We start from the raw sequence: 27,522 nt of genomic DNA, 5'->3' as shown, positions 1-27,522 counted from the left end.
TACTTTACCAAATTCATTGATTAGCTCTAGTAGTTTTCTGGTAGCATCTTTAGGATTCTCTATGTATAGTATCATGTCATCTGCAAACAGTGACAGTTTTACTTCTTCTTTTCTGATTTGGATTCCTTTAATTTCTTTTTCTTCTCTGATTGCTCTGGCTTAAACTTCATGAACTGTGTTGATTAATAGTGGTGAGAGTGTTCCTGATCTTGGTGGAAATGGTTTCAGTTTTTCACCACTGATAACAGTATTGGCTGTGGGTTTGTCATATATGGCCTTTATTATGTTGACGTAAGTTCCATCTGTGCCTACTTTCTGGAGGGTTTTTATCATAAATGTGTGTTGAATTTTGTCGAAAGCTTTTTCTGCATCTGTTGAAATGATCATATAGTTTTCCTCCTTCAATTTGTTAATATGGTTTATCACAGTGACTGATTTGCCTATATTGAAGAATCCTTGCATTCCTGGGATAAACCCCACTTGATTGTGGTGTATAATCCTTTTAATGTGCTGTTGGATTCTGTTTGCTAGTATTTGTTGAGGATTTTTGCATCGATGTTCATCAGTGATATTGGCCTGTAGTTTTCTTTTTTAGTGACATCTTTGTCTGGTTTTGGTTTCAGAGTGATGGTGGCTTCATAGAATGCGTTTGGGAGTGTTCCTCCCTCTGCTATATTTTGGAAGGTTTGAGAAGGATAGGTGTTAGCTCTTCTCTAAATGTTTGATAGAATTTGCCTTTGAAGCCATCTGGTCCTGAGCTTTTGTTTGTTGGAAGATTTTTAATCACAGTTTCAATTTCAGTGCTTGTGATTGACTTGTTTATATTTTCTATTTCTTCCTGGTTCAGTCTCGGAAGGTTGTGCTTTTCTAAGAATTTGTGCATTTCTTCCAGGTTGTTCATTTTATTGGCATATAGTTGCTTGTAGTAATCTCTCATGATCCTTTGTATTTCTACAGTGTCAGTTGTTACTTCTCTGTTTTCATTTCTAATTCTATTGATCTGAGTCTTCTCCCTTTTTTTCTTGATGAGTCTGGGTAATGGCCTATCAATTTTGTTTATCTTCTCAAAGAACCAGCTTTTAGTTTTATTGATTTTTGCTTTTGTCTCCTTCATTTCTTTTTCATTTACTTCTGATCTGATCTTTATGATTTCTTTCCTTCTGCTAACTTTGGGTGTTTTTTGTTCTTCTTTCTCTAATTGCTTTAGGTGTAAGGTTAGTTGTTTATTTGAGATTTTTCTTGGTTCTTGAGGTAGGATTGTATTGCTATAAACTTCCCTCTTAGAACTGCTGTTTGCTGCATCCCATAGGTTTTGGGTCGTCATGTTTTCATTGTCATTTGTTTCTAGGTATTTTTTGATTTCCTCTTTGATTTGTTCAGTGATCTTTTGGTTATTTAGTAGGTATTGTTTAGCCTCCATGTGTTTCTATTTTTTACAGATTTTTTTCCTGTAATTGATATCTAGTCTCATAGCGTTGTGGTTGGATAAGGTACTTGATACGATTTCAATTTTCCTAAATTTACCAAGGCTTGATTTGTGACCCAAGATATGATCTGTCCTGGAGAATGTTCCATGAGCACTTGAGAAGATAGTGTATTCCATTGTTTTGGGATGGGATGTCCTGTAAATATCAATTAAGTCCATCTTGTTTAATGTATCATTTAAAGCTTCCTTATTTTTTTTCATTTTGGATGATCTGTCCATTGGTGTAAGTGGGGTGTTTCAGTGTGCTACTGTTATTGTGTTACTGTCTATTTCCCCTTTTATGGCTGTTAGCATTTACCTTATGTATTAAGGTATGTTGGGTGCATAAATATTTACAATTGTTATATCTTCTTCTTGGATTGATTCCTTGATCATTATGTAGTGTGCTTTGTCTCTTGTAATAGTCTTTGTTTTAAAGTCTATTTTGTCTGATATGAGAATTGCTGCTCAGCTTTCTTTTGATTTCTATTTGCATGGAATATCTTTTTCCATCCCCTCACTTTCAGTCTGTATGTGTCCCTAGGTCTGAAGTGGGTCTCTTGTAGACAGCACATATACAGGTCGTGTTTTTGTATCCGTTCAGCGAGCCTGTGTCTTTTGATTGGAGCATTTAATCCATTTACATTTAAGGAAATTGTTGATATGTATGTTCCTATTACCATTTTCTTAATTGCTTTGAGTTTGTTTTGTAGGTCTTTTCCTTCTCTTGTGTTTCCTGCCTAGAGAAGTTCCTTTAGCATTTGTTGTAAAGCTGGTTTGGTGGTGCCGAATTTTCTTAGCTTTTGCTTGTCTATAAAGGTTTTAATTTCTCCGTCGAATCTGAATGAGATACTTGCAGGGTAGAATAATCTTGGTTGTAGGTTTTTCCCTTTCATCACTTTATATATGTCCTGCCACACCTTTCTGGCTTGCAGAGCTTCTGCTGAAAGATCAGCTGTTAACATAATGGGGATTCCCTTGTATGTTATTTGTTGCTTTTCCCTTGCTGCTTTTAATATTATTTCTTTTCTGTTTGATTTTTGATAGTTTGATTAATATGTGTCTTCGTGTGTTTCTCCTTGGATTTATCCTGTATGGGACTCTCTGTGCTTCCTGGACTTGATTGACTATTTTCTTTTGCCATACTACGGATGTTTTCAACTATAATCTCTTCAAATATTTTCTCAGTCCCTTTCTTTTTCTCTTCTTCTTCTGGACCCCTGTAACTCGAATGTTGGTGCGTTTAATATTTTCCCAGAGGTCTATGAGACTGTCCTCAGTTCTTTCCATTCTTTTTTCTTTTTCTGCTCCACGGCAGTTATTCCCACTATTTTATCTTGCAGGTCACTTATTCGTTCTTCTGCCTCAGTTATTCTATTGATTCCTTCCAGAGCATTTTTTTTTTTGGCTGCGTTGGGTCTTTGTTGCTGCATGTGGGCTTTCTTTAGTTTCAGTGAGCAGGGGCTACTCTTTATTGTGGTGTGGGTTTCTCATTGTGGTGGCTTCTCGTTGTGGAGCACAGGCTCTAGTTGTGGGGGCTTCAGTAGTTGTGGCATGCAGGCTCAGTAGTTGTGGCTCGCAGGCTCAGTAGTTGTGGTGTATGGGCTTAGTTGCTCCACGGCTTGTGGGATCTTCCTGGACCAGGGCTCGATGCTGTGTCCCTGCATTGGCAGGTGGATTTTTAACCACTGTGCCACCAGGGAAGCCCCTTCCAGAGAATTTTTAATTTTATTTATTGTGTTGTTCGTCACTGTTTGTTTGCTCTTTAGTTCTTCTAGGTCCTTGTTAAATGTTTCTTGTATTTTCTCCTTTCTGTTTCCAAGATTTTGGATCATCTTTACTATCATTACTCTGAATTCTTTTTCAGGTAGACTGCCTATTTCCTCTTCATTTATTTGGTCTGGTGGGTTTTTACCTTGCTCCTTCATCTGCTGTGTATTTCTCTGTCTTCTCGTTTTGCTAAACTTACTGTGTTTGTGGTCTCCTTTTCGCAGGCTGCAGGTTTGTAGTTCCCATTGTTTTTGGTGTCTGCCCCCAGTGGGTAACGTTGGATCCGTGGGATGTGTAGGCTTCCTGGTGGAGGGGGCTAGTGCCTGTGTTCTGGTGGATGAGGCTGTATCTTGTCTTTCTGGTGAGCAGGACTGCGTCCAGTGGTGTGTTTTGGGGTGTCTGTGAACTTATTATGATTTTAGGCAGCCTCTCCGCTAATGGGTGGGGTTGTGTTCCTGTCTTGCTAGTTGTTTGGTGTGGCGTGTCCAGCACTGTAGCTTGCTGGTCGTTGAGTGGAGCTGGGTCTTAGCGTTGAGATGGAGATCTCTGGGAGAGCTCTTGTTGATTGATATTATGTGGGACCAGGAGGTCTCTGGTGGACCAACGTTCTGAACTCGGCTCTCCTACCTCAGAGGCTCAGGCCTGACACCCAGCTGGAGCACCAAGACCCTGTCAGCCACATGGCTTTTGGGAAGTCTGAGGTCTTCTGCCAGCGTTCATTAGGTGTTCTGTAGGAGTTGTTCCACATGTAGATGTATTTTTGATGTATTTGTGGGGAGGAAGGTGATCTCCACGTCTTACTCCTCCACCATCCTGAAGGTCCCCTCAGCCTGGTTCATTGTTTCTAATTCCTTAATGATAAGCGTCACTAGGGGTACTTTACATTCATAGGTCTTACTGCAGATTCAAGGAATCACCATCTCCAGGGATGGTGTATATTTAAAAAGCACCTTCTAGGTGCTTAATCTTTCTAGGCAAATATAGACCTAGAAAGTTATATATTTTAAAAGCAATGAGGTAATATGTATCTCAGTCAAGTTTGGAAATTACTGATCTAGACTAAATCACTGTTACATTGTGGTCTCCGGACCATCTGTACCAAAACACCTGGGGTCCATGCTTAAAATGCAGAGCCCTAGACTTCATTGCAGAATTTTGAGAGATGTGACCCTGGAACATTCGTTTTTGAAGAAACTCTATAGGTGATTCTTACGTACACTAAAATTTGAGGACCTCTGCTCTAGATCTGAAGAGGACAGTGGGTAAGAAAGAAGTATTGGTGATACCTACATTTGGCAAAGCAACCTTTGATTTTAAGAAATCAAAGTGAAAATTTTGAACTGAGGAACAGCTAGAATGCAGTTTTAATGGTTACAGCAAAGATTCTTAGATGGTTTTTAAATAGTGCAACAAACCATAGACTCTTGAATCCAGTCGAGGCCAGCTGAAGTGGCTTTTTGTAGTTTGCCAGATTACACTCCCTGATAGGCAGCATTTATCGCCCTAGTTTTAAGGTGATCATTTCCTTGACAAAGTGATAGATTTGGGATATAATACTGTCCTCAGTAACTGCTCATGAACTGTGAACTCTTTAGTATGTGATGACACAGGATAACCTCTGAGTCATAGCGTACTGAAATGGAAATGCTTTTATGAAATTTAGGTCGTATGAACTAACCCGGAAGGACCGACTGTACAAAAACATCATTCGAATGCAGCATACGCACGGATTCAAGGCTTTTCACATCCTCCCTCAGACCTTCCTGCTGCCAGCTGAGTATGCGGAATTCTGTAGTAAGTGCTTGACTCCTGATGCTCCATTCTCACCCCCGTCCCCTGTCCCCCATCCCCAGCAGCTGAACTTGGGGCAGATTTACTCCAAGGGCTGCCTCAAGTCAGGAACTAATCAGGGCTTTTCAGATCCTTAAAAAATTGTTTCTTTAGTAAAACAATTGCAGAGATAACTTTAAAACTGTTTTATTCTGAGCGTGTATGTGGGTATTTATTCTTAGTAAGGACATTTATGTAAGGACACATTGGTATTGTATAAATGTGCTCCTGTTTATTACAAAAAATCTCTTTTTCATTGACAAGAGTTAGTGCCCATGTAAGGATGGATATACTTCTGCATATGAACTACATATGCATCCTTTTCGGCATCTCTCTTCCTCTTGTCATTTAAGGAATATCCCTATCCCCTCGATTTTTGGACTTGTGTGACTTATGTTCTTTGGGGTACACATATCACGCATCTTTTGGTGTTAGGGTTTAGAGGTACCAGTTAGTCACACTCTCTCTCCTTGGAGTACAGACTAATTGAAAAATATTCATGGGAGCGAAATAGGCACATGAACGTCTGCTGTATTGGTGGTAAAGCTAGCTGGGAATGCATGGCCTGCATCCAAGTCTCATTGCTTCTTTTGTCTTGAAGTGAACTTACCTCCCCAGGTCCAAGCAGAGGAGATGGGCTATTTTGGACTCTCCCCCCATGGTGGGCAATGCCTGCCTCAGTAGGCTTAGAGCACAGAAGAGGCACGAATACAGAGAAGGTGTGAGGCAGGTCTTTTGTGAGAGTCTAAATAGGAAAAATAATAATAGCTAACAGTTAATGAACATTTCCCTTCTGTTAGGCCCTCTTCCAAGTGGAGCCTCTATTCTGAGGTAGGTACTGTTACTGTTCCCAGCTTTATAGGTGAGGAGACTAAGGTACAGAGAGGTTAAGTAACTTTCTGTAAGTTATGTGGCTGCAAATGGTGGGATTAGGATCCAGACCCTGCAGTTTGGCTTCAGAAGCCAGGCTCCTCACCACTGTGCTTTGTGGCCAAGACAGTGGGCGTATGCACACAATGACCATTTCCCAGGACCACCCATGGGAGAAGTCACTTCTGTGAGGAGGATCAGTTATGACACACAGAGAGGACAGCAAGACAGTTTTCTTCTCAATAAGTCCAAGAAAAAGACTTTTCCTGTCTTATAGGTAGAGGAAGCATGGAGAGAGGAAGAGAAATTTTTCTCTAGACTTCCTGACATTTGATTCTTTTAACCTGTTGGACCTAGTGGTCTGGTCTGGTCACGCAGTGCGGTGTTCATCCTCTGGGACTTGCATCAGGAATGGTCACAGGGTCTCTTGCTCCCACCTTGGGGAGGCCATTCTTCTGAGAGCACTTGTTTACCCCGCTGGGACCAGTGGTTGGCAGTTCAGTGTTTGCCCACAGAAGGCTCTGAAATGGGTCAGAGTAGAGTATTCACTAGATGAATTAAGTTAACTTCAAAGCTACAGTGCACTCAAAGCTGAACATTTATAGTTAGGAATTTTTGTTATGGGAGTTTTAGCCATGTTATTGAAACCTCCTGTGCCTTAGCTTCCTCCTCTGTAAAATGGGACTGTTACTAGTACTGACATTGTAGTGTTGTTGGGATGTTTAAATACGTTAACACATGGAAAGCACTTGGAGTGGTGCCTGATGGGTACTTAATAAATGTGCAATAATATTTCCTATTTCAAGTTATGTAGAGATGTATTGTTATATAATAAAAGTAAAAAATTGTGTAATAAGCCAACATGATAGCATAAAAATGCTTCAACTAACATGTTAGCAACGTAAAAGCATTCCTGATATGAACTCCCTGCTGTTGAATTCCTATTGAGAAATCAGAGTCCAGAATAATTTCCTAGTAAACACTAAAGGGATATTAAGTTGAAAATTCCCTTTCTCCTCTCTGCTGTCTCTTATTCTGTGGTTCTTCCCCACCCTTTGGAGGCAGTTTGAGGGCTGGATGCTCATTCAGAAGATTGGATAGAGTTAGAGTTCCTCCATGCGTTCAAGCCTGACCTGTGTTTCAGTAGAATTGTTTCTTCAGCATATTTTTTTAAAAATAAATTTATTTATTTTATTTTTGGCTGCTTTGGGTCTTTGTTGCTGCGTGCAGGCTTTCTCTAGTTGCAGCAAGCAGGGGCTACTCTTCGTTGCGGTGCACGGGCTTCTCTTGTTGCGGAGCAGGGGCTCTAGGCACGTGGGCTCAGTAGTTGTGGCACATGGGCTCAGTAGTTGTGGCGCATGGGCTTAGTTGCTCCGCAGCATGTGGGATCTTCCCAGACCAGGGATCGAACCCCTGTCCCCTGCATTGGCAGGTGTATTCTTAACAACTGCGCCACCAGGGAAGCCCCATTTCTTCAGCATATTATTCAAACTCTTACAGTTTCTACATTCTAACAAAAATGAATTCAAAAGGTCAGTAGCACACATAGAATGAATATAGCTGCAACCCAAAGCCACCACATTGAGCCCCAGGGCAGTTATTACAGGCAAATGATGTTCTTCAGTCTGAAAACAAATCCCTCATTGCTGTTGCCTCCCAAAGACCACAGCAGGGACTTATTGTGTGGTAGAAGAGGGACCAGGGAAGATGTGATGGTAAAGAGGAAGCTTCTTGGTTTCAGTCCTGCCAGGATGCCAGTCATTCTTTGCCAGTAGTCCAGAGTCCATGACCTCTACACTTAAATCCACTGGGGAGAAATCCAGCATTAGTAGGTCAGTTGTGTTGCTAAGTTTACATATTAGGGGAGAAACTTGCCTCCTCCTACCACTTCCTCTTTCAAAGAGACATTCCTCTTCCTCCTAAAGTCTGTTTTAAGTTCTCTTCATTTCCTCTGCTGTCCACCTAGCATATTATAACTCAGAAATTCCCTTTTCTCCATGACACTTGTGTTCCTGACCTTCCAGTGCTTGCTTGAGCGCAGACAATAGGATATTTTTGAGAAGGCAAGTGACATGAACAGGTTGGCCTTTAGGAAAATAACTGCATGAAATGAATTGGAGGGAGCAGGGGGAGGAAACACAGTGGTCGCTTTGGAAGTCATAATCCAGGTAAGAAGTGTAGATAGACTGAGCTAGGTAGCTGGAACGGAATGGAGGCAGTGGAAAGAATGGTAGAATAAACACAGTTTACTAAGTGGCTGTGAGTAGTGAGGCAGAGGTCAAAGGTGTGAGTCTGAGAAGCTGGGAGGAGCATTAAGTCTTTAACCAGGGAGTGTAACGAGGAATGTAGAGCAGGGGTCCCCAACCCCCGGGGTTCCTGTTAGGAACTGGGCCGCACAGCAGGAGGTGAGCAGCGGTCGAGCAAGTGAAGCTTTACCTGCCGCTCCCCATCGTCCCCACCGCTCGCATTACCGCCTGAACCACCACCCCTGCCCCCCACTCCCCAACCCCTCGGCCGTGGAACCACGAAACCAGTCCCTGGTGCCAAAAAGGTTGGGGACCGCTGACGTAGAGGAAAAGTGTTGAAGGGCAAGAGGAGTGTCACATTTTGGACCTGGTGTGGATTTGAGGTGCCTACAGGCCTCCGTGTGGTGATGTTTTGCAGGCAGTTGTAAAGGCAGTTTTGAGTTCTGGCCAGTTATAGGCTCTGGAAGTTGCAGATATGGAGGTGGATGTTACTACCAAGGAAGGGAAAAAGGAAGAGAAGAAGAACTACAGAGAAATCAGAGGGGAGAGAGACCTTGAAGATATGAGCAAGGGAATGAGGTCCCAGAGGAGGCAGGAGAGGGTTTAGTCAAGAGCCCAAGTAGAAGGGTGAGCTTCAGGAAGCAGGGCGTGTCTCTCCCCTAAAAGGAGAGAAAGAAGGCGGCTAAGTGGTCATCCAGGTAACATTTGAGATGGAGAGGAAAGCAGGTGAGCGGGTTTATGTTACAGATTCCCAGCCTTCTTGGTGAGAGGGTGATGAGGGCACATACCAGGAATGAGGGGCCTAGGGATGGGTTTGGGTGTTTGAGAGGAGCAGAAAGGCATGTGACTAGCCTGTGAAAGAGCCTTTGAAAGGGAACTGATAAGGAACAGATATGAGGATTGCCTGAAGACTCTAGAGAGACCAGCCAAGGCAGATCTCATGAATTTGTATAGCTTTTTGTTCTAATAAGAGAAAACCTGAAATCCATCTCTGTAGAGACCTAGCCCAGAGACCAAACACTGCCTCAAGAGATGTGAAAGCCTGGATACTGCCAAACTGTTCCCAGTAATTAAAATGTGGGGCTTGCAATATACAGACCAGATCTTGCTAGATTCCTGGTGCCACTGTTGCTAGTGTAACAGTATATAGTACAGTCGGAGGTCTGTGACCCCGAAGAACCTAACTAAGGATCTTGCCAACTGCAGCCACTCCCCAGCTGTGGACAGCTTTCTAAGCAGGGAAAAGGAAACAACAAGGAAGGCAGGGTGGCGCCAATATCAGAAAAGCAGAACTTTCCCCCCACGCCCTGGCAGATTTCTGTTTACTTCTCACTGCCCAGAATTGCATCCTCTGGTCATCTTTAGTTGCAAGAGAGACAGAAATAATTCTAAGGAATGAGCAAAACTTTAATGTCAGCCAGTTAATTTCAGATGACTGGATTTCAAAGTAATCAGTAAATTTATAGAATCATAATAGTAGGATTATGAGAGATCTCATAATTCAAATGACTAAACCTCTCATTTTAAAGATGAGACTGGATAATTTAAGCAAATTGCCCGGAATTAGAAAAGTCAGAATTAGAACTCAGATCTTCCTACGCCTGGTTCAGTGCTCTTTCCATTAGATTGAGCATGCTGCAACCATAGGACCTGGAAGGCACCAGAAAGAGTTGCAGGCCCTGTCTAGTATATCTTCATCCTGACAGGCTGCCAAGCTCTTTGCCTTGCTTTGCTTCTGACCCACATTTGTGGAACCTGTGAAAGAAATCAATCCTTGTTCTGAAATACAGCAAATCAAGGAGAAAGGCCTAGCATGAAGACACTTTTTTTGATATTTAGAATTTCAAGAACATGATAAAAGTGAAGCACCAGAAACTTCTGATAAGCCTAGTCCACAAAGTAAGATTTATTAAACGTGTTAGATGGCAGAAGTTGCATTTAGCTAGATTTTCCCTGTTCTGAAAACGAGCATTTTCTGCGTCCGTTTGTCACCACAGGGGGTACTGTCTTCAGACAGGTCTGGTCATTTTCTTCGGCATTGCTGTATGTAGCTCCCTCACTTCCTCTTTGTGAGCTCGGTGTGTCTAATTACTTGCTTAGGGCCTGCCTTTCTGCTGTCTTTTCACTTCTGCATGCCCCATACTAGCAAACTGCGTAACACGGGTTGGGTACTTAGAAGTATTGAATGAATGAATGAAGTTTAAAAATTTTTGTAATTTTTTTGTTTTATTTTACTATTAATTGTTCCTTTTGTTCTCAAACTATTGTATCCTCAGAATTTGGGGAAAATGGCAAAATGGGAAAAATATATAAAGTGTATATATATATATACATCTATTCAGTGACTTCAGTTTATAGAGATTTAAATTGTCTTATATTAATATGCCATCTATTGCAGGAATTTAAAATTATGTAAATGATGTAGGTAATATAGTCACGGTACCCCCCAAAACATACAAAACAATAATCAGTGAAAAGCCTTTTTTCTCCTCTTTTCCTCAGTCATCCAGTTCTCCCCAGAGGTGATCAGTGTTATTAGTATTTTTACATATCCTTCTAGAGGTATTCTCTGCACTTACTGGCACATGGCTTGAGTGTGTATGTGAACAGATGGGAGCATACAATACCCAGTGCCCTGCACTTTACTTCGTAACACTCAACAGTCTCTTTGAGCTCATTCCCTCTCTGTTCCTTAATAACATTCTCATTTTGTGTGTCTGCTTAATATTTCATTATGTAGAGCAGGTGTCTGCAAACTACAGCCCTTGTGTCACATCTGGTCCTATGCCTTTTTATATGTATCCCAAGAGCTAAAAATGATTTTTACATTTTTAAATGCTTGAAAAAAATCAAAAGAAGAATAAAATTTTGTGGCATGTGGAAATCATAGGAAATTCAGTGTCCATAAATAAAGGTTTTTGGGGGCCCAGCCATGCTCCTTTGTTTACGTATTGTTTATGGTAACTTTTGAGCTACAATGACAGAGTTGAATAGTTGCATGGCCTGCAAAGCCTAAGCTATTTATTATCTGGCTTTTTACCAAAAAATAGCTTTTGCCAGCCCCTCATATAGATGCAATATAGTGTATTTAATTAGTTGATGGATGTCTTTTGCTATTAAAATGCAACACTGAATAATCTTCTACAAAGAATGTTCCAGTATGTGTGAGTAGGACCAGAGAATACATTCCCAGAAGTGGAGTTGCTCACGGAGTTTTACATTCTGTGTGGCACGTGACATTTTTTTCTAATTCTGTGAGGTCACATCAAGGGAAAAAGCAGGGGAGGGTGGCGGAGAGAAGACAAGGAGGTCTTCTTTCTCTCCTGGTGAAATGGTTTGTGGCACCGACACAAATCAAGTTCCTGTTGGGAGGCCTTGAAAAGACAGTTTGGCTCCTATCAGAGGGAGAGTCCTTTGTCTCTGCTTCTCTCTCGTGTCCACTGACCTTCCCTAAGTGGAGGCCGGAGCCATCTGCAGGCCTCTGGGACTCCTCATATTGGTTGTGTGTTTTCTTTTCCTATGACCCAAAGGTATTTAAAGCGTAAACCTGAACCTGCGAAAGGAACAAAAGTAAAGGGCACCTTTTAACCACTCGTCAATTATTGTCCTACCTTTCTACTCACATTGTTTTATTTAAGGCGATTTTTTCTTACAAGCTCAGAGAAACTGCTTGAGGAAAGTAACCATATTAGGGGATCTGGCCTTTGACTCGCGTTGTCACCGTCTGCAGTGTGAGCCTCTGGAGGTCCTTTAGTTAAAGGAGGCGAGGATATCAAAGATTCGTGAAGGTTGTTTGTGACAGTAATAGACGAACATCCCGATATTTGCCTTATTTTGTCTTCATCCTCTCATTCAAGAGGGGAAATGGTGGAAGAAATATATTATGTAATATTGCTGTCTCTTCCTCTCTTTCCTTTCTCTCTCTTTCTCTGTTTTCATTTTTAAGGCTAGTCCAAAAATACAGGTTATTTTAGTTGCTGTCCTCCACTTAGAAATTTGGAAAATTCTTTGGGTACCTGAGTAGATAACTAGTGTTAAAATTTAAGATAATAAACTCATGTCCCTTCTTTCTCTTTGTTTCTTTCTTCCCTGTTTTGTCTCCCAATATTTTGAGCAGATTCATATTCAAAGGACCGGGGACCTTGGATAGTAAAACCAGTGGCCTCTTCCAGGGGGCGGGGTGTCTACCTGATCAACAATGTAAGTATGCAGCGGGTGGCATACTTCGCTCTGTGTTTGTTCTTCCCTGCTTCACCCTTTGTCTTAGCTACTAAGTCTGCATTCAGAAGTGTGATTTGAGGAGGGGTATGAGTCTACTATTCACCTTACTGGCAGTAACCTCCTCCCATGCCAACAGTTACTCTATGGCTAATAAGTCACTTGATTGAATTTGGGGGGAGGGCAGCCTTTGGTGTCAGCAGAAAAGAGGTACTTTTTCTGCTTTCAGCATTCTGCCTTGCTAATTCCTTGGCACTAAGCATTAATTGGTAGCACATACATTTAGTTTCTGTTGTGAGGAGAACTGTGGGTTCCTACCCTCAAGGTCATCAAGCAAATTAACCTTAGTCTGGCATGGCATCCTTGCTGCTCCTGGCCCCCTCCGTCCCCCCTCTTCTTCTTCCTCCTCATCCTCTTCTTTTTTCAAAAGTCATTAATATCTTGATTCTTTGCAAAATCCTCATTAAAAGTTGTTTTTCAGTTGAATACATATACAAAGTAAATGAAATAAAATCCCAACCCCACTCTCACTGGCTAGACTAACAACAGTAGTAACCTAATACAGTTGATTTATGTTTCTTCTTTTCTCAACTTTACATTTTGTTTCTAATTCTCAGTTTGATATTCACTGCACTCATATCACCCCCTACCCTTCCTTCCACATTACATCTCCAGCTTTGATTACTTTTTATTATTTTTATATTTTAAAGGTTTATGATATTTACATTCTCTTCAGTAACTATGATTCAGTTTTTTTGCTTTATCTATAAGTTGAGTAAAAAATTTTAACTCAATAGAAACTTTACAGATGGGAATTCTGAAATTTAACCAATATTTCAGTCTGGGTCTTTGTTCATTCTTCCTCCTGGACCTTTGGTCAGCCCTTTCAATCTGGAAGCTAGTATTTTTCTTTAGTTCAGGAAAAATCATTCATTTTTTGTCTATGCTTCTGCTTCTGGAACTTCTTTTTGAGGCATTCTGGGTGTTTCCTTCATGTCAGCTTTTCTCTCATTTTAAATTCTCTGTCTTTTCCCATCTTTACCTTCTGGATCACCAGTGTGAGCTCTGTCCATTTTATCGTTCATTCCATCTACTGTATTTATATATTGGCTATCATAAGGTACAAACACTCGTATTTTCTCATTTGCCTTTTTTTTTTCTTTTGTGATAACAGCCTGTTGTTGCTTAGTAGATGCAGTTTGCTGGCGGGTCTTTCTGAGGATACGAATTGAAAGTGTTTTAAAGTTCTCTTTTGTTTCACCAATTTTCATGGGATCGTGGTTTTTTTTCCTGCTGTGGGGTTTTCTCAATTTCAGTGACCTTAGATGTTGAGTCACACTGATGAACAAGACTAGACTGATTCAAATTTTGACAGCTGCCCTGGGTTTCCCCTACTGTTGTGTAGGACTGATTCCCTAATAACATCTCACTGGACAGGAGGCTGACTGTGCTTTGTGTGAGGGCAAAGTGTGTTGAATGTCAGGCCGCACCTTAGGTGGATATGGGTGAGGAAGCGTGCTTCTTCCTTCCCCCTTGCCAAAACAGGGCCTGTCTGATTGTGGATATAAAGGAAGAGTTGGGTGATTTCCTTGTGGGGCGGTGCTACCTTTCCTGTCTCTTCACCTTTGTGTCTGCTGTAGGGATGCAGTGGCCTCAAGTTCCACTGCTCTGTGGGATGCCTGTGCCCACCCGCAGAAGATGTCCTCCCAAGACAGTTGTTAGGTTTCATCCTGAGGGCAAAGCTTTGGTTGCTGGAGAAGAAGGCCTGTTGGCCGCACTGTTTTAAATGCTGTTTGTTATTTAATTAATTATCTGATTCTTGTCCATTGGCTCCCTCTTGCTCTTCGTGTTAGCTCACTGCCAGCATGGAACTTCTCAGAAGTCTCCTTGGGAAGATCACTCTCACCTCTGATATTTGGGGCTGGGCTTCTTCTGCTCTGTTTCCTCAACCTGTTCCTATCTTCTTTCTGTCTTTCAGGATTTCCTTAAACCTTTGGTCTTTTGTTGGCTCCTTTAACTGTTTTCTAGCTTTGTTATCATTTCAGACGTTTAAAAATGTCTACTCTGGGGCTTCCCTGATGGCGCAGTGGTTGGGAGTCCGCCTGCCGATGCAGGGGACGCAGGTTCGTGCCCCGGTCTGGGAGGATCCCACATGCCGCGGAGTGGCTGGGCCCGTGGGCCATGGCCGCTGGGCCTGTGTGTCCGGAGCCTGTGCTCTGCAGCGGGAGAGGCCACGGCAGTGAGAGGCCTGCGTATCACATTAAAAAATAAATAAATAAAATGTCTACTCTGTCCTTACGGTGGAACCCTGGAAGGGAAGAGGGGGAGGCGGATATGTCATGTGCGTGGTCGGTACACCATCCCAAATTCCCCAGTTCTCTTTCTTTTCACATGGTCTGAGCTATTTCCTATATGTGCAGAAACTAACTTTCTAAGGGGTCTTTCATATGGGAAAATCCTTAAATTCAGTCTGGACTAAAAACTCTACAGTAAATACTGATGGCCAGACCTTTCATGCTGAAGAAATATAGGATCTGGTTCTGAGGCAGTAGCTATACAGCCCCAAGCCCAGGCTACAAGTTCTGCTACCTGACCCTGGGTCACTCTGGAGGGCCTTTTGCCCTGGGTCTCTTGTGACAGAAGGCACTGCTCATAAGCCTTGGATCTCTCTTTTCTTGTCTCTCTTCTGACCTTGGTGTGAAGGCTCCTGTCCAACAGCTTTTCCTTCAGCTTTGTGCCAGGAGCTCCAGTGTTGTTTGAATCTCATAGACGGCACTAGTTTGGGTTTGGGTTTTAGCTGCCAAATGGAATTGCTATTGAAAGTCAACTGTGGTACAAGTTTGCTTTTTATTTTCTTAGACATGAGTCAAAAAGAATAGGATCTATTCCCAGCTCATCTGGGACTTTTTTCTCTTGGAATGCTCTTTTGCCCTGGTGATTTGTTATTTTAAAACCAACATCATAAAGAATAGAAAAGTTAAACTTTCTTTGGTGGGGCTGAGAACCCCATGCCCTGACTCTTCCCTGGATGCCGCACGCGTCTCATACAGGGGGTGACAAGTCTTTAGAGAATGCACTTGGCAGGCTCTCCTTCTCCCTCCCACATCTCCCTGGGCTGACTCCCTAGAGACCCCCTGCAGAGATCAAAGTACTTGGCAGGACCCTTTGCCTGCCACCTCCCGCTCAGTGAAGCTTTGGAATGAGTCTGATTCTTTGAGGTCTTTGGTGGAAGTGCCAGACAGAAGCCTGGGAAGATGCCAGCAAGCACCAGGGGAGCTGGCAGCATGTGGACATAATGGCAAAATATTCCCACTTTTCTCCAAATCTGGAATTTTATCACCTTTTACCCAGACCTACAAACCATGCAGTTAATACTCTTCTCTCCCTCCTTACACACAAGGCCTAACCATCTCCTCTTTTCCATACCTGGATCCTTTCCCATGGAATATGTGACCCATTAGCCAACTGGATGAAGTAACTCTTTCCAAGGCTGCTGCCTGCTTTCCTTTTAGATTCAAGGGGGAGGGAGAGGGAGTGCTCCAGTGGAGGGTCTGCAAGCAGAGCTAGTGTGAGTGGGTGAGGGATGGGGGAGGGAGGGCAGAGTTAGGTGTGAGGGCCAAATAAAAACATCTTTCCCTGTCTTCCCACTGGAGTGAGGAATGAGAGGGCCTCATATTAAAAATTCCCCCTAATAGTCATAACCTTTGGAAAATATCTGCAAATAGCAACTTTTACCACTATGAGAATAGGATAAAGGATAGAAGAAGGATTACTTTTACGTAATACTGAAGAGAGAGGAGTGTGAGCTCCTACAGATGGAAGCATCTTGGCTGATTGGAGAACGTGGTCTCTTAATGATGTGCTTTTTAGCTCTGAAAATACAGCATAAAGGAACAGAGTTGTGTTTGCTCCAGCTCCTGCAGTAACCGTGACTAAATGCCATATTTTCCCAATTTAGTATATTCATATAGAGGAGGGAAAAGATCTGGTGTTTTCTGATTAAGGTATGAATTTGATTTATGGAAGTCAAATTTAGTCATCCTTGTCTCACACATTATTCATGGTAAATAAAATATTAGTGTTTTCTCTGAGATTTTGAAGTATCAGGAGAGTATTTTGGTCACTCTTTTCACTCCTCTATTTGTGAATATAATTCCGTACAGCTCTCTTGTTTCTATTTGTTTATGTTTTCTTAGGTGCTCTCCATTTTTCTCATTGTTCAACAAATATTTAGGGAGTCCCTGTTGTGTGCCAGGTGCTGCCACTCCTTAAAGGCTTTTCAGGAATAGGGATCATCTCCTATTCTTATGTATCTTCATTATAAATCAGTGCACTGCTCTGAGCAGAATGGTGTGTGGCACGTCGTGAGGAATGCTGTTGAGTTGTGGAACTCAGTAAATGGAACCACATAGATACTATTGAGTTTGCAATAATAATACTAACTGATACTTCTTGAGCATCTACTATGTGCCTACCACTCTACCTTCCAAATATAATCTCACTTAGACTTTATGAGAACCCTAAGAGGTAGTTACTATTCCTTCCATAGTAAGTGAAGATTTTAACTCGTCTTGCTGATTCCAGAGCGTGCCCTCTTAACCACTGTACCAGTCTACCTTATAATAACTTAACAGATACCATGAGCTTTAATCTTAAAGTTGAATTAGAAAAATGGATGGGTTTCCAACTTTCCCAACAATTCAGATTCTTGCTTTAGCATACTTGGGAGGGCAATTTGAGCTTAGAGTTGACATCATTTAAAATGAGTTAATTGGGGATGGATGAAAAGGAGACAGGCTTGAAGATGTCAAAAATTTCGTTAGTTGCTTATCAGTATATTACACTATACAAAAAAACTGTACTCAAACAATTCTTTTCTTCCGTGAGCTTACAATTTAATTACTAGTGCAGATAGAAATGAGAGGTATAGACCATTGAACAAATACTAAAGTTACCGAAATAATGTAAGAGATTATGTTCTGCATAATTCAAAGGACAAATGTATATGATGAGGAAGAGAAGAGAGGAAATGGGCATGGATGTTAGATGTGTCATAGAGTGAAGACCATTACCATTGTAGTCTCTGGTTCCAAGTAGAGTTGGGTGGTTACATATCTGTTGTAGCCTGTAGGTGTTACTTAGTAGAAAAAGAGCTGCAATTGTTTAATTTTAGGTTTGGAAACCTGCAGCTTGCTTCTTTGTACTGTGATTGCATCAGTTCTTACATACTAAGCTGACTCAAAATAGAGATAGTACGTGTGAGAAACTGATCAGGAAATGGTGTGGATCACCAAGTCCAGAGTATGAATCAGTAGTGATGTTGTAGTGTCCGTATGATGCATAGAGATGGCTTGTGAAGTTGTGTTCTGAGTTTGAGATGGCAGCAGTGGGAAATGAGAGAGGAATCTCATTATCTTGACCCCGGAGTTGCTTCTTGTGGTTGTGTATGATGTTATGGGTCACACAATTATCCTTATTTTATAACTGTAGTACTTGGGATAGCACATGCATTATTATAAAGGCAAACTTTTGGGTCTGGACAGTTATTTTAGGTCAGAACTTGTGAGAAAAGGTGCAAATAGTGCTTAAGAATTAGGCTTCTGAGGCAGACTGCCTGGGTTCAAATGGTGCTCTATCACTTACTAGCTGTGGGACTTTGAGCAGATTCCTAACCCTCTCTGACTCTTCCCTCATCTGTAATATTTGGATGGTGTTATACCTACCATGGGTTGGATGAAGATTAAATGAAATAATACTTGTGAGGGATTAGAACAGTGTTGGCACATAACAAATCTTCAGTACATTTATTAAAATTTTTTTCCTGCAAATGTTAATAGTGTTTCTGTTGTTGCCACTATAGCTATTATCATCACAGTTATCATTATAGCCACTTCCCTTTTGGAGTTCTTTTGTCCTGTATGGATTGTGGTGACTGACAACTGATTTTTCTGTTTTAGTCTCATTTGGAATTGTTCTTCCAGATCTCTTTCCACTCTGCAGCCTCACATCTTGCACTTGTAGGTGTGCTGCTTTGTGTTCTTTTAAATTCTATATATTTGCTGTCCCTCTACTCAAACATCAAACTCTTTGCGAGTAGGGATTGGGCTCTGTGAGGGCAGGGATTGCGTTTGTTTTATTCATCACTGTATCCCCAGTGCCTTATACAATACCCATCATACTCATCATTATTTATTGTATAGACAGCTCTTCTTCATTGAAAAAAGTATTTAAAAGATCTAGTTCATTCTTTACCTGCAGTGGCATAGCAAGCACTATGGAGTGAGTCAGTGAAATATCCATCCCATTTCACAGGGAAAATGCCAGGATCCATTGTGGAAAGATCTGTAAGTTCTCTGAGCAACTTGATGAAAGCCTTCCTGTAAGAATAATGGTAGTATTCTAAAATATCCAACATGCTTTACATTTGGGAGAAAGCAAGTTTTAATTTATTTTTTAAGTAGCTTTTATTTTCTTGGCATGTAAATATTTAATATCATGTATATAAATCTTTAAAGCTGTTTAGGCTCTATCATGAGAGGTGCTGTGTAAATTTTGTTTTCTCCCATTATAATTGGATTCTCACAGTGTTTATGGAAGTGGTGTGTTATATGGCCAATTAATATATGGGTAGCTTAGAGGAAACCTTTTCTTAGAGTTTTAGTTTTCCATATTATCATTTCTAAATGGTTAAGAACTTTGCTTCTTTATTGTAAGTCAGGATTCCTTTGCACTTCTACCTTTCATTTTTCTCTTTACTGAACAGCCAAACCAGATTTCCCTGGAAGAGAACATCTTGGTCTCCCGTTACATTAACAACCCCCTGCTCATAGATGGTGAGTTGTGATTAGGTCTTTGACTGGATTGGGCTAGATCGTACTAAATTTTTTTTAACGTTTTTATAGTCTTCTCTATTAAGTCTTTATTAAGCTAGTGTGGAATTCTTGGCAACTGTGGCTCCAGAGATGAAGCTCGTTCCTTACCTACCTCACGGTATTATTTTGAAGTTGATTTTGACATAATGAAAAAGAAAGTGCTTTATATGTTATAACAGAAACAAATATATATGAAAACTGTACAATGCATGTATGTATATATTTACAATGTATGGTATAATTATTATTTATCCTCAAAAGGGAAGGTGTGTGGGCAGTGTATGTTTCATGGGGAGAGGAGGACTGTCTTTCATATTTCTTTGTTACATTGTACTATTCTTTCTGTAACAGAAGACAAATGAGCTTAGCTTTTCCTGTGTACCCCAATTTTTTTTCCAGATTTCAAGTTTGACGTGCGCCTCTATGTGCTTGTGACTTCCTATGATCCTCTTGTCATCTATCTCTATGAAGAAGGACTGGCTAGGTAAGAGACCTTGAGCGGAGGGTGTTTATTCGAGTTGACCCATTAAAGAGTGTATTAAGATCAGGTTGTTTTTTCTGTTGTATTCAACTCAGGAAAATAAGAGTGTCCCCAGATGGGCTTCAGATTACAGAAATCAGTCTTATCACTTCACAGTCTCTCTTGCATATCCACGCATATGAACAAGCATTTGTATGTAAACACACACCTTTCCCAGCAGGGATCCAGGGTCACATTGTATTTTCATGCAATGGCAATTGGTATGAAGATCCTAGGGCCACTGTTGTTCACAAATGGTCTAAAAAGGAAAAAAAAAAGAAATCTTTCATGTGTATACCTGTTATATACCAAGCATTTATTTTAATGCTCACAACAACCTTAAAGTCATGCATTTTTGCAGTTGCGGAAACTGAGGCTTTGCGTAAGGGAACTTGAAATCACTCCCCTGAGGTCTCCAGCAGGTGGATAGTGGAGTGGGAATTTGAACCCCTGGATCTGACTCCAGAGCTGAAGGCTTGAGCTGTTTCATGCCCTCTTGTATCTAGGGTGGACATTAGCTGCTTTTTTTTTTTCACCTACAAGTCTGTAATATATTTTACAGTGATTTTATATATATATATATTATATATATATATAATATATATATATTTCTGTTTTTCTTGAGGTACTTCTTAAGTTTTAAGGTAGTGTGACTTACAAAATAAAGTTCAACTTATAATAATTTGAATTTTCATTTCCCATATCCATAGGATTTTACAGGTGACAGTGTTTTTTTTAGACCCTTTGAATTGTTTAAAATAAGTATATAACTTTGGTGTGCTTGTGTTCTTTTCTCTCACAAAGCTAATATATATATATATATATATATATATATGTATTTCCCCCACAAAACTTATATATCTATTTTACCAAAGAACTCTGAAGTTCTTTTTATGCATAGTTTTTGTATAGAGCATAGCAGTTTAGGAGGTGGTTTGCATCTGTAAAAAGCATGGCCTATATATGTTTCTGTATTTTAGGAAATGTACATCAAAGATGGGAAATACCGTGGATAAAAGAAGGCTACATATTTAGGTGTAGGTGCTTTGAGACATATCATTGTACTCTGACAGCTGTTCTTTTAGAATCGGATTTCAATTATTTTAATTATTTTTTAGACTAAAATTTTTTGATGCATCGTGTGACTAGAGTCAGAGGGTGAGAACAGTTAACCAGATTCTACCTGGTTGAGCTATGTCTTGCCTTCACCTCTAGGTGGCAGTGACAGCATCTATAAGCGTGGTCACATTCTTAACTAAGATTTGAGTTTGAACCCTGGGAACACTGAAGGCCACGGAAGCTCCCTAGTTCAGGCCTCTGGTTCCTTGAAAACTGAGGAGGGAGAAAACTAAAATATTTCTCAGTTTTTAGTTAAAGGGCTGAACCAGGTATCTGGGCACAAACTACTAATCTAATCAGATTTTCATCGGAAAGAAGTTTTCTGTAGTGTTTTTAGGTACATGTGCTCTCATATTTTGAAGTATAGGGATAAAAGCTGAGTCTCCATATTATCTAGAGCAAAAAGAAGGTGAAATAAGGCCTCTTACTTCTGCTCAGATGTATAAGATGCTGAGGATTTTCCATTTTGTAATATGAGATGTATCATGAGTATGAATATGAGTATCATGAGCTCCTTCACCCTTCTCCCTCCGCTCATCCTCAACCAGCTTGTCTCCTGTACCCTTCTCGGAAACCGATTATGTCCTGCCATGAACTGGACTTCTTTTTTTTTTTTTGCGGTACGCGGGCCCCTCACCGCTGTGGCCTCTCCTGCCGCGGAGCACAGGCTCCGGACGCGCAGGCTCAGCGGCCATGGCTCACGGGCCTAGCCGCTCCACGGCATGTGGGATCCTCCCGGACCGGGGCACAAACCCGTGTCCCCCGCATCGACAGGCGGACTCTCAACCACTGCGCCACCAGGGAAGCCCTGAACTGGACTTCTTGAATAGGGAAAAGACCTCAAGTTTATGCTTACTGTGTCTCAAGGATATCATAGCAATATGTTCTGCAAATTATTCCAAAGGTATTTCACCCACAGTATTAATAGCCCTTGCTATTGGTAAAATTCGGCATTGTTTTAAAGCCTCAATGGCTCAGATGCAAAATGAGAACAATACTAATATTTATTATAGAACTTACTGCAGATGTGCTAGTGCTTTGGCTATTGGCTGTGTGTTGGAAGTCAGAACCCACTGAATTGAGTAACTCTTCTCTTGCCTTCAGCAGGAACTGAGTATATATATTTATATATTTTTAAAATGGATGCTCTTTCTTAGAATAATTTGGAAAACAAATTTTTAGAAATTTGGATTAAACTGTGAAACAAAAGAAAAAGAATTTTCAGGGTTTTGGCTATTTTACCTAAAAGTATAGGCGAATATAAAAGCTTTACAGTAGTACATTATGACAGGCTATTAGCCAGTCCTGCAAGGGGTGCATTGCTCTGCACAATAACTTCCATGTGCCTAAGTCCCTGTGTCTTAACCAGTGTGTGTCTTGGCACTCATCTCCTGCTTTTTAATCCTCAGAAGCCATTCGACTGTGTCATTACTTTCAACAATAGTCTACAGCATCTCCAGATCTGCCGCCTCTAGTAATCTTGGGTCACGTTTGTTTTAAATAGACATTACTGAAGGTAATCAGTTTGGGATGAGATCACTAGACCATTTTACTTTGAGGCTCAAAAAGGAAAACCATAATCTTTCCTAAAGAGACAGAACTGGTGGCAGTGTAATTGGTTTCCTTCTTCAGAAAAGAAGGGTCTTATCCCATATCACTTCTGTTTGGGGCCTCAGAATGCATGTTTAATGACAGAAAGATTAAGTTGATTTCATAAGACGGTTCTGTGAAGTAAGAATTTTGTGTAAATTCTTTACCTTCTTAAATTTACTAAAGAAAAAGACCCTAAATAGTTTCTTTCTAGATTAATCATTTCAGTTGTCCTTGCTTTATTAACATAGGAAGTAGAAAGACTCTCGTTATTTTCTTATACGTGGGCACAATATTGAGACATTTTAAAAAATTGTCTTAGTGGTGTTTGAGTCCAGTGTTTTGCCCCTTCCTACTTTTTGAGTTTCACGTGTATGTTACTGTTTTACACCAGCAGGGGGCGCTCAAGTTTCCAGAGAGGGGTCCTTTTCTCTACCAAAATGGTGTAGGGTTTTTTTCCTGACAGAGGTGGAATCCAAAAAGACTTTGTTCTGGATTTTACAGTTTTAGGTGGATCCAGTATGTGGTCTAAATGATTTGACGAGGCCCTTTTTTGAGACAAAGCTAATAGCCAAATTTTCACTGAAACAGGAAAAATTAAAAGTTGAAAAAAATTAAAACAAAATTGAGTTGAAAATCAAATGTGCTATCATATTAGAGACCCAAAGATAGGTAGCACTGTCAGCTGCAGGGAAATGAAAGTGCCCGTCCAGAGAACTGGGAGAGATCCATCCGCACGGTGGGTTGGGAAGATGGGACACTGAGAAGGCCCGGGTCAGGGACCGCCTCTCTTCTACTCAGCCATATTATTCAGTGGAAATTCAGAAGAGATCCCAAAGCATTTGTAATGCCTCTGCCTTCCTCCCCACCCCCAGTTACTTCTTCAGTAGCCTTCCTTGCTAATTAACACTGGCTCCGCAGGGATATTTACCTTTTCTCTGCTGGATTCCTGTGGTTTTGAAAGAATTCAGGTACTTGCCGGTTGCCAAGGAATTCAGATTACCTCACAGGCTGCACACTGTCCAGAATCTGCCATAGCAGCAAGAGGGGGAAGAGACACCAACAAGGGGAAGAAACCCCTCTCCAGTGCTCATTGTCACCCTCCCTGGCAGGCCCTTGCTGTTTGTGAAGTTCGAGTCATTTCTGGCTCTGAAGACCAGGGGATCAGGCTGGTAATCCCCTCCCAGACGGCTCCGCAGGGCGCTGCCTAGTCACTGCAGCACTTTGGCAGTCTCCCGGCCGCAGCTGGCTGACAGCAGATCAGAGGGCTCTTGGGCCTCTTGTTCTCTTCCATAAGATTTTTCTGGGTCAGGCCAGGATGAAACCCAGTGGCTCCTGGCAAGGCTGCCTGAGGTGCTGTCTCTTCATCCTCCAGGCCTTTCTGGCGCTGAATGGTTACACCTGCTGAAAGATAACACATGTGCCACAGCCAGGGTCTCCTGAGAGTTGGCCTCCCTTACTTTGTACATTTGTAGTGAATGTTTGTTAGAACATGTAGCTATCAAAGCGGGGTTGGGGGGTTCGGTTTAACTGTCCTACATCTAGACTCTCCGTAACTCTGACTATGGTGTCGTATTCATAGAAGAACAAAGTCGTTTTTGAACGGGGGAAGAGAGTTCCAAAGACCCCACTAACTCTGCTTTCCTTCTTGTTTGAGTTCCATGTTGGTAAAGTTCCTGAACAAGCAGCTCAGCTGTAGTTTCGGTTAGTGCTTATCAGGTACCTACTGTATGTCTAACACTGAAACCCTTCCTTCACATACACATTCAAGAGTTTGAGACAGTTATCATCATTGTATTGATTCTCACTGAGAAACATTAGAAAGCAAAAAGGAAATGTAGTTTTTGATTTAAGAATTTGTCAGAATAAAGGTTATCTATATATATCTTAATGTGGCAAAAAAAGAGAGAAAAGGGCATAGCATTCTCTGTTCATCATAGGTGGTGAAATAGAGCTCAGGGTTTCAGATTTACAAAGAAAGTAGGAACCCCCCCCCATTCCTTTGTTCTTTTTTGTTTGTTTGTTTGTTTAAAGGTCAAGGCTATGAAATTCTGTCATGAGAGCTTTTCCTAAATCTTGATTTCATTAAGAGGGAGGTTCAAGACTTAATTCATCGTGTAAATTTCAGTATGTGTTAGGAGCAGTGTTTGCAAACTTGGTTGTGGGCTACCTAGTAGAGAATTACCTCTTTTAGGTGTTTCTAATAAAGAAATTGTGTTGAAGCTTTCAGACCTAAATAGGGTGAAATCTGATATGTGAAGATCTAAATCACAAGTCACAAACTTAAATGCTTACAAGGACATTCACTGAAAAGTTTGGCCCAGTGGAGACTGGAGAACCAGAGATCACATATCCCACCTAAAGGGTATTTACTATTCATTGGCAGCAAGTCATTGATATGTGGTAGTGCTGTGGTCTGGATGCTACCTCCCGAGTTCATATGTGGAAATCCTAACCCCCAAGGTGATGGTATTAGGAGATGGGGACTTTGGGAGGTGATTAGGTCATGAGGGTGGAGCCCTCATGAATATGATTAGTGCCCTTTAATATAAGAGGCCCTGGAGGGATTCTTTACCCCTTCCACCCTGTGAGGACACAGCAGGAAGGTGCTGTCTGTCTGCCTGCATCTTGACCTTGGACTTCCAGCCAACAGAAATAAATTTCTGTTATTTGTAAGCTACACAGTTTATGCAGTTTATAGTATTTTGTTACGGCAGCCTGAATGGACCAAGACAGGTGGTATTGCCAGATCTTCTGGTTTTTTAAGGGAGGCTGAAAAATCTAGATTTTTATTGAGAAACTTTTGTTTGTAAACTTTCAATTTTGAAACCATTTCAAAGTTATGGGAAAGCTGTAAAAATAGTATGAAGAACTGCCTTTTAACTTTCCTCTAGAGACCACAGTCAAATTTGGCCATCTGTCCTGATAGTGTTCTTTATAACAGAAAGCTCCAAATCCAGGATCACATGTTATATTTAGTTGTCAAGTCTCTTCAGTCTCCTTATATCTGGAACATTTACTCTGTCTTTTCTTGACTTTCATGACTTCAGCATTTTTTAAGATTTAGGCCAGTCATTTTTGTAGAATGGCCCTCAATTTGTGTTTGTCTGATATTTTTTCATAATTAGACTGAGGTTATGTATTTTTGGCCAGAATGTCACAGAAGTGATGCCATGTTCTCATTGCATTAGATCCGATGGTACATGATAACTATTTAGTGGTGTTTGAGCACTTAAGACAATGTCTGGCAGATTTCTCCACTGTAAATTTACTTTGTTTTCCCCTCTGTAATTAATAAATATCTTATGAAGAGATACTTTGAGACCATGTAAAATCTCATTCTTCATCTCACTTTCACCCAACAATTTTAATATTCATTGATGTTTCTTGCCTGAATGAATTATTACTGTGATGGTTGTGGAATAATGATTTTCTAATTCCATCATTTCTTTTACTTTTATTATTTGGCATCTTACTCCCAGGAAGAGTTTTCTCTCCATCCTGTTCACTTATTCATTTGTTTATATACACCAATGTGGACTTAAGGATTCCTGTGTTATTTAATGGGTTGTAATCCTTTACTATCGTGATTTATTTTGATGCTCAAATTGTCCCAGATTTGGCCAATGGGAGCCCGTTTAAGCTGACTTTTGTGTCCTTCTGACATGTCCCCTCATTCTTTGAGCACAAGATATTTCAGGCTCATCTTCTTTCTCTGTCCCAGCCTGGAATCAACTATTTTCTCCAAGGAGCAGGGGTTGCTTTTAATGGAGGATAGTGTTTAGACATAGAGATCCAGGTGCTAGATATGCTCATTGTTCTGGGGTGTCTCTGCTATCAGGTCCTTGCAATGGACATACCTAGGAAATACGTGTATAGGTATATGTACATGTACACATACATACACATTTACATCTATATTTATTTCTGTATCTCTATATTGAAAATCAGGAGTTCATACAAATACCTCCCATTCTAGCTCAAAACTACAGCATTCATTCTAGCTTTTTCCCTTTCCATATTTTTTATCTTTTTTCCAACAGTGAGAAATCTGACTTCTATTATCTTCAACGTATTTATTTACTCAGTTCCCTCGTATGTAGCCAGTCTCCCAACCTCCCTGTCACTACCCCATTCAGATGCCCTCCTTGTGTGGACTTTGACCCTTGTGGGGCACCACCCTGCTTAGATAACCTCCTTGTACTGCCTCTGGGCTGCCTTCCTGTCCTGTCCACCGTCTTCCTCACATGGGCCCTGGCTGCCACTGGGCTTCAGGAAGGAAGGTCTGAATTTTAAATGCTGGCCAAGTTATTCAAGTTTAAAAGCAAAAAACAACCTTTGTAGGTTAATCAGAACTTGATGAGTAGGCCAGATCTAAGACTAATGGGACCTCTGATCTAGAAAATAAGAAGAAAATGTTGTAAAATGGTGATCAGAGCTGAATGTGGTTTGTTTAATCCAGATTTTAGTGAGAACCATAAGCTCTTCCTGCGTTAGGAGGAAAGATGAGCATATACACCTGCCTTTCCTCTACATGGTCTTCTGCATTCCTTGTTCAGCTGACTGAAATAAAGAGTGTAGCACTTTTGCCCTTTTGGGTAACTTTTCCACTGAGCTTAGTTTTTTGTTTCTGTTTTCTCTAATTCTTACTTCTTCTTATACTTAGAAGAACTGTAACGTTAATGATCTTGTCCTTCCTGAGTTTCAGAATATAAATGTCCCAGCTAAAAGGAAGACTAGGAAGAAGAAAATTTATTTTTTTTAGAGATGCAGTCCTATTGAAAAAAGGAGGATAAGAATGACTGATGTGTTGGGTACCAGTTTACAGTTAACTGCCAGGCCTTTGCCAGTCTTTTCATGTTGACCAAATTAGATCAGGTACTTGTATTTAAAAGAGAAGAAAAACCTCTTTCTCTGAAGCAGAACCTTTTCCCTCCCTCTAAATCATTATTTTGGGGGAGAGATGGCAGGTGGTATGTCACTGTGAGGTAATGTCTGGTTGAGGCAGGCAGCCTCTGTGAG

The 27,522-nt window shown here is 40.9% G+C and overlaps 1 protein-coding gene across 5 annotated transcripts in view; it reads left to right on the top strand.

Moving 5' to 3' along the window:
• Positions 1 to 27,522, top strand: part of TTLL5 (tubulin tyrosine ligase like 5) — a gene marked incomplete at its 3' end in the record, with an annotated part of 304,702 nt that overhangs the window by 26,671 nt on the left and 250,509 nt on the right. For all 5 annotated transcript variants that reach the window (XM_082648276.1, XM_082648272.1, XM_082648275.1 and 2 more), the window contains exons 5-8: positions 4,899 to 5,029; positions 12,299 to 12,381; positions 19,163 to 19,232; positions 19,671 to 19,755. In XM_082648276.1, the coding sequence (XP_082504402.1) occupies positions 4,899 to 5,029; positions 12,299 to 12,381; positions 19,163 to 19,232; positions 19,671 to 19,755 (369 nt within the window). The remainder of the gene's footprint in view (positions 1 to 4,898; positions 5,030 to 12,298; positions 12,382 to 19,162; positions 19,233 to 19,670; positions 19,756 to 27,522) is intronic.

This window comes from Grampus griseus (assembly GCF_964374135.1).
Source record: "Grampus griseus genome assembly, chromosome: 2".
NCBI lineage: Eukaryota > Metazoa > Chordata > Mammalia > Artiodactyla > Delphinidae > Grampus > Grampus griseus.
This window is presented reverse-complemented; position numbering and strand designations above follow the sequence as displayed.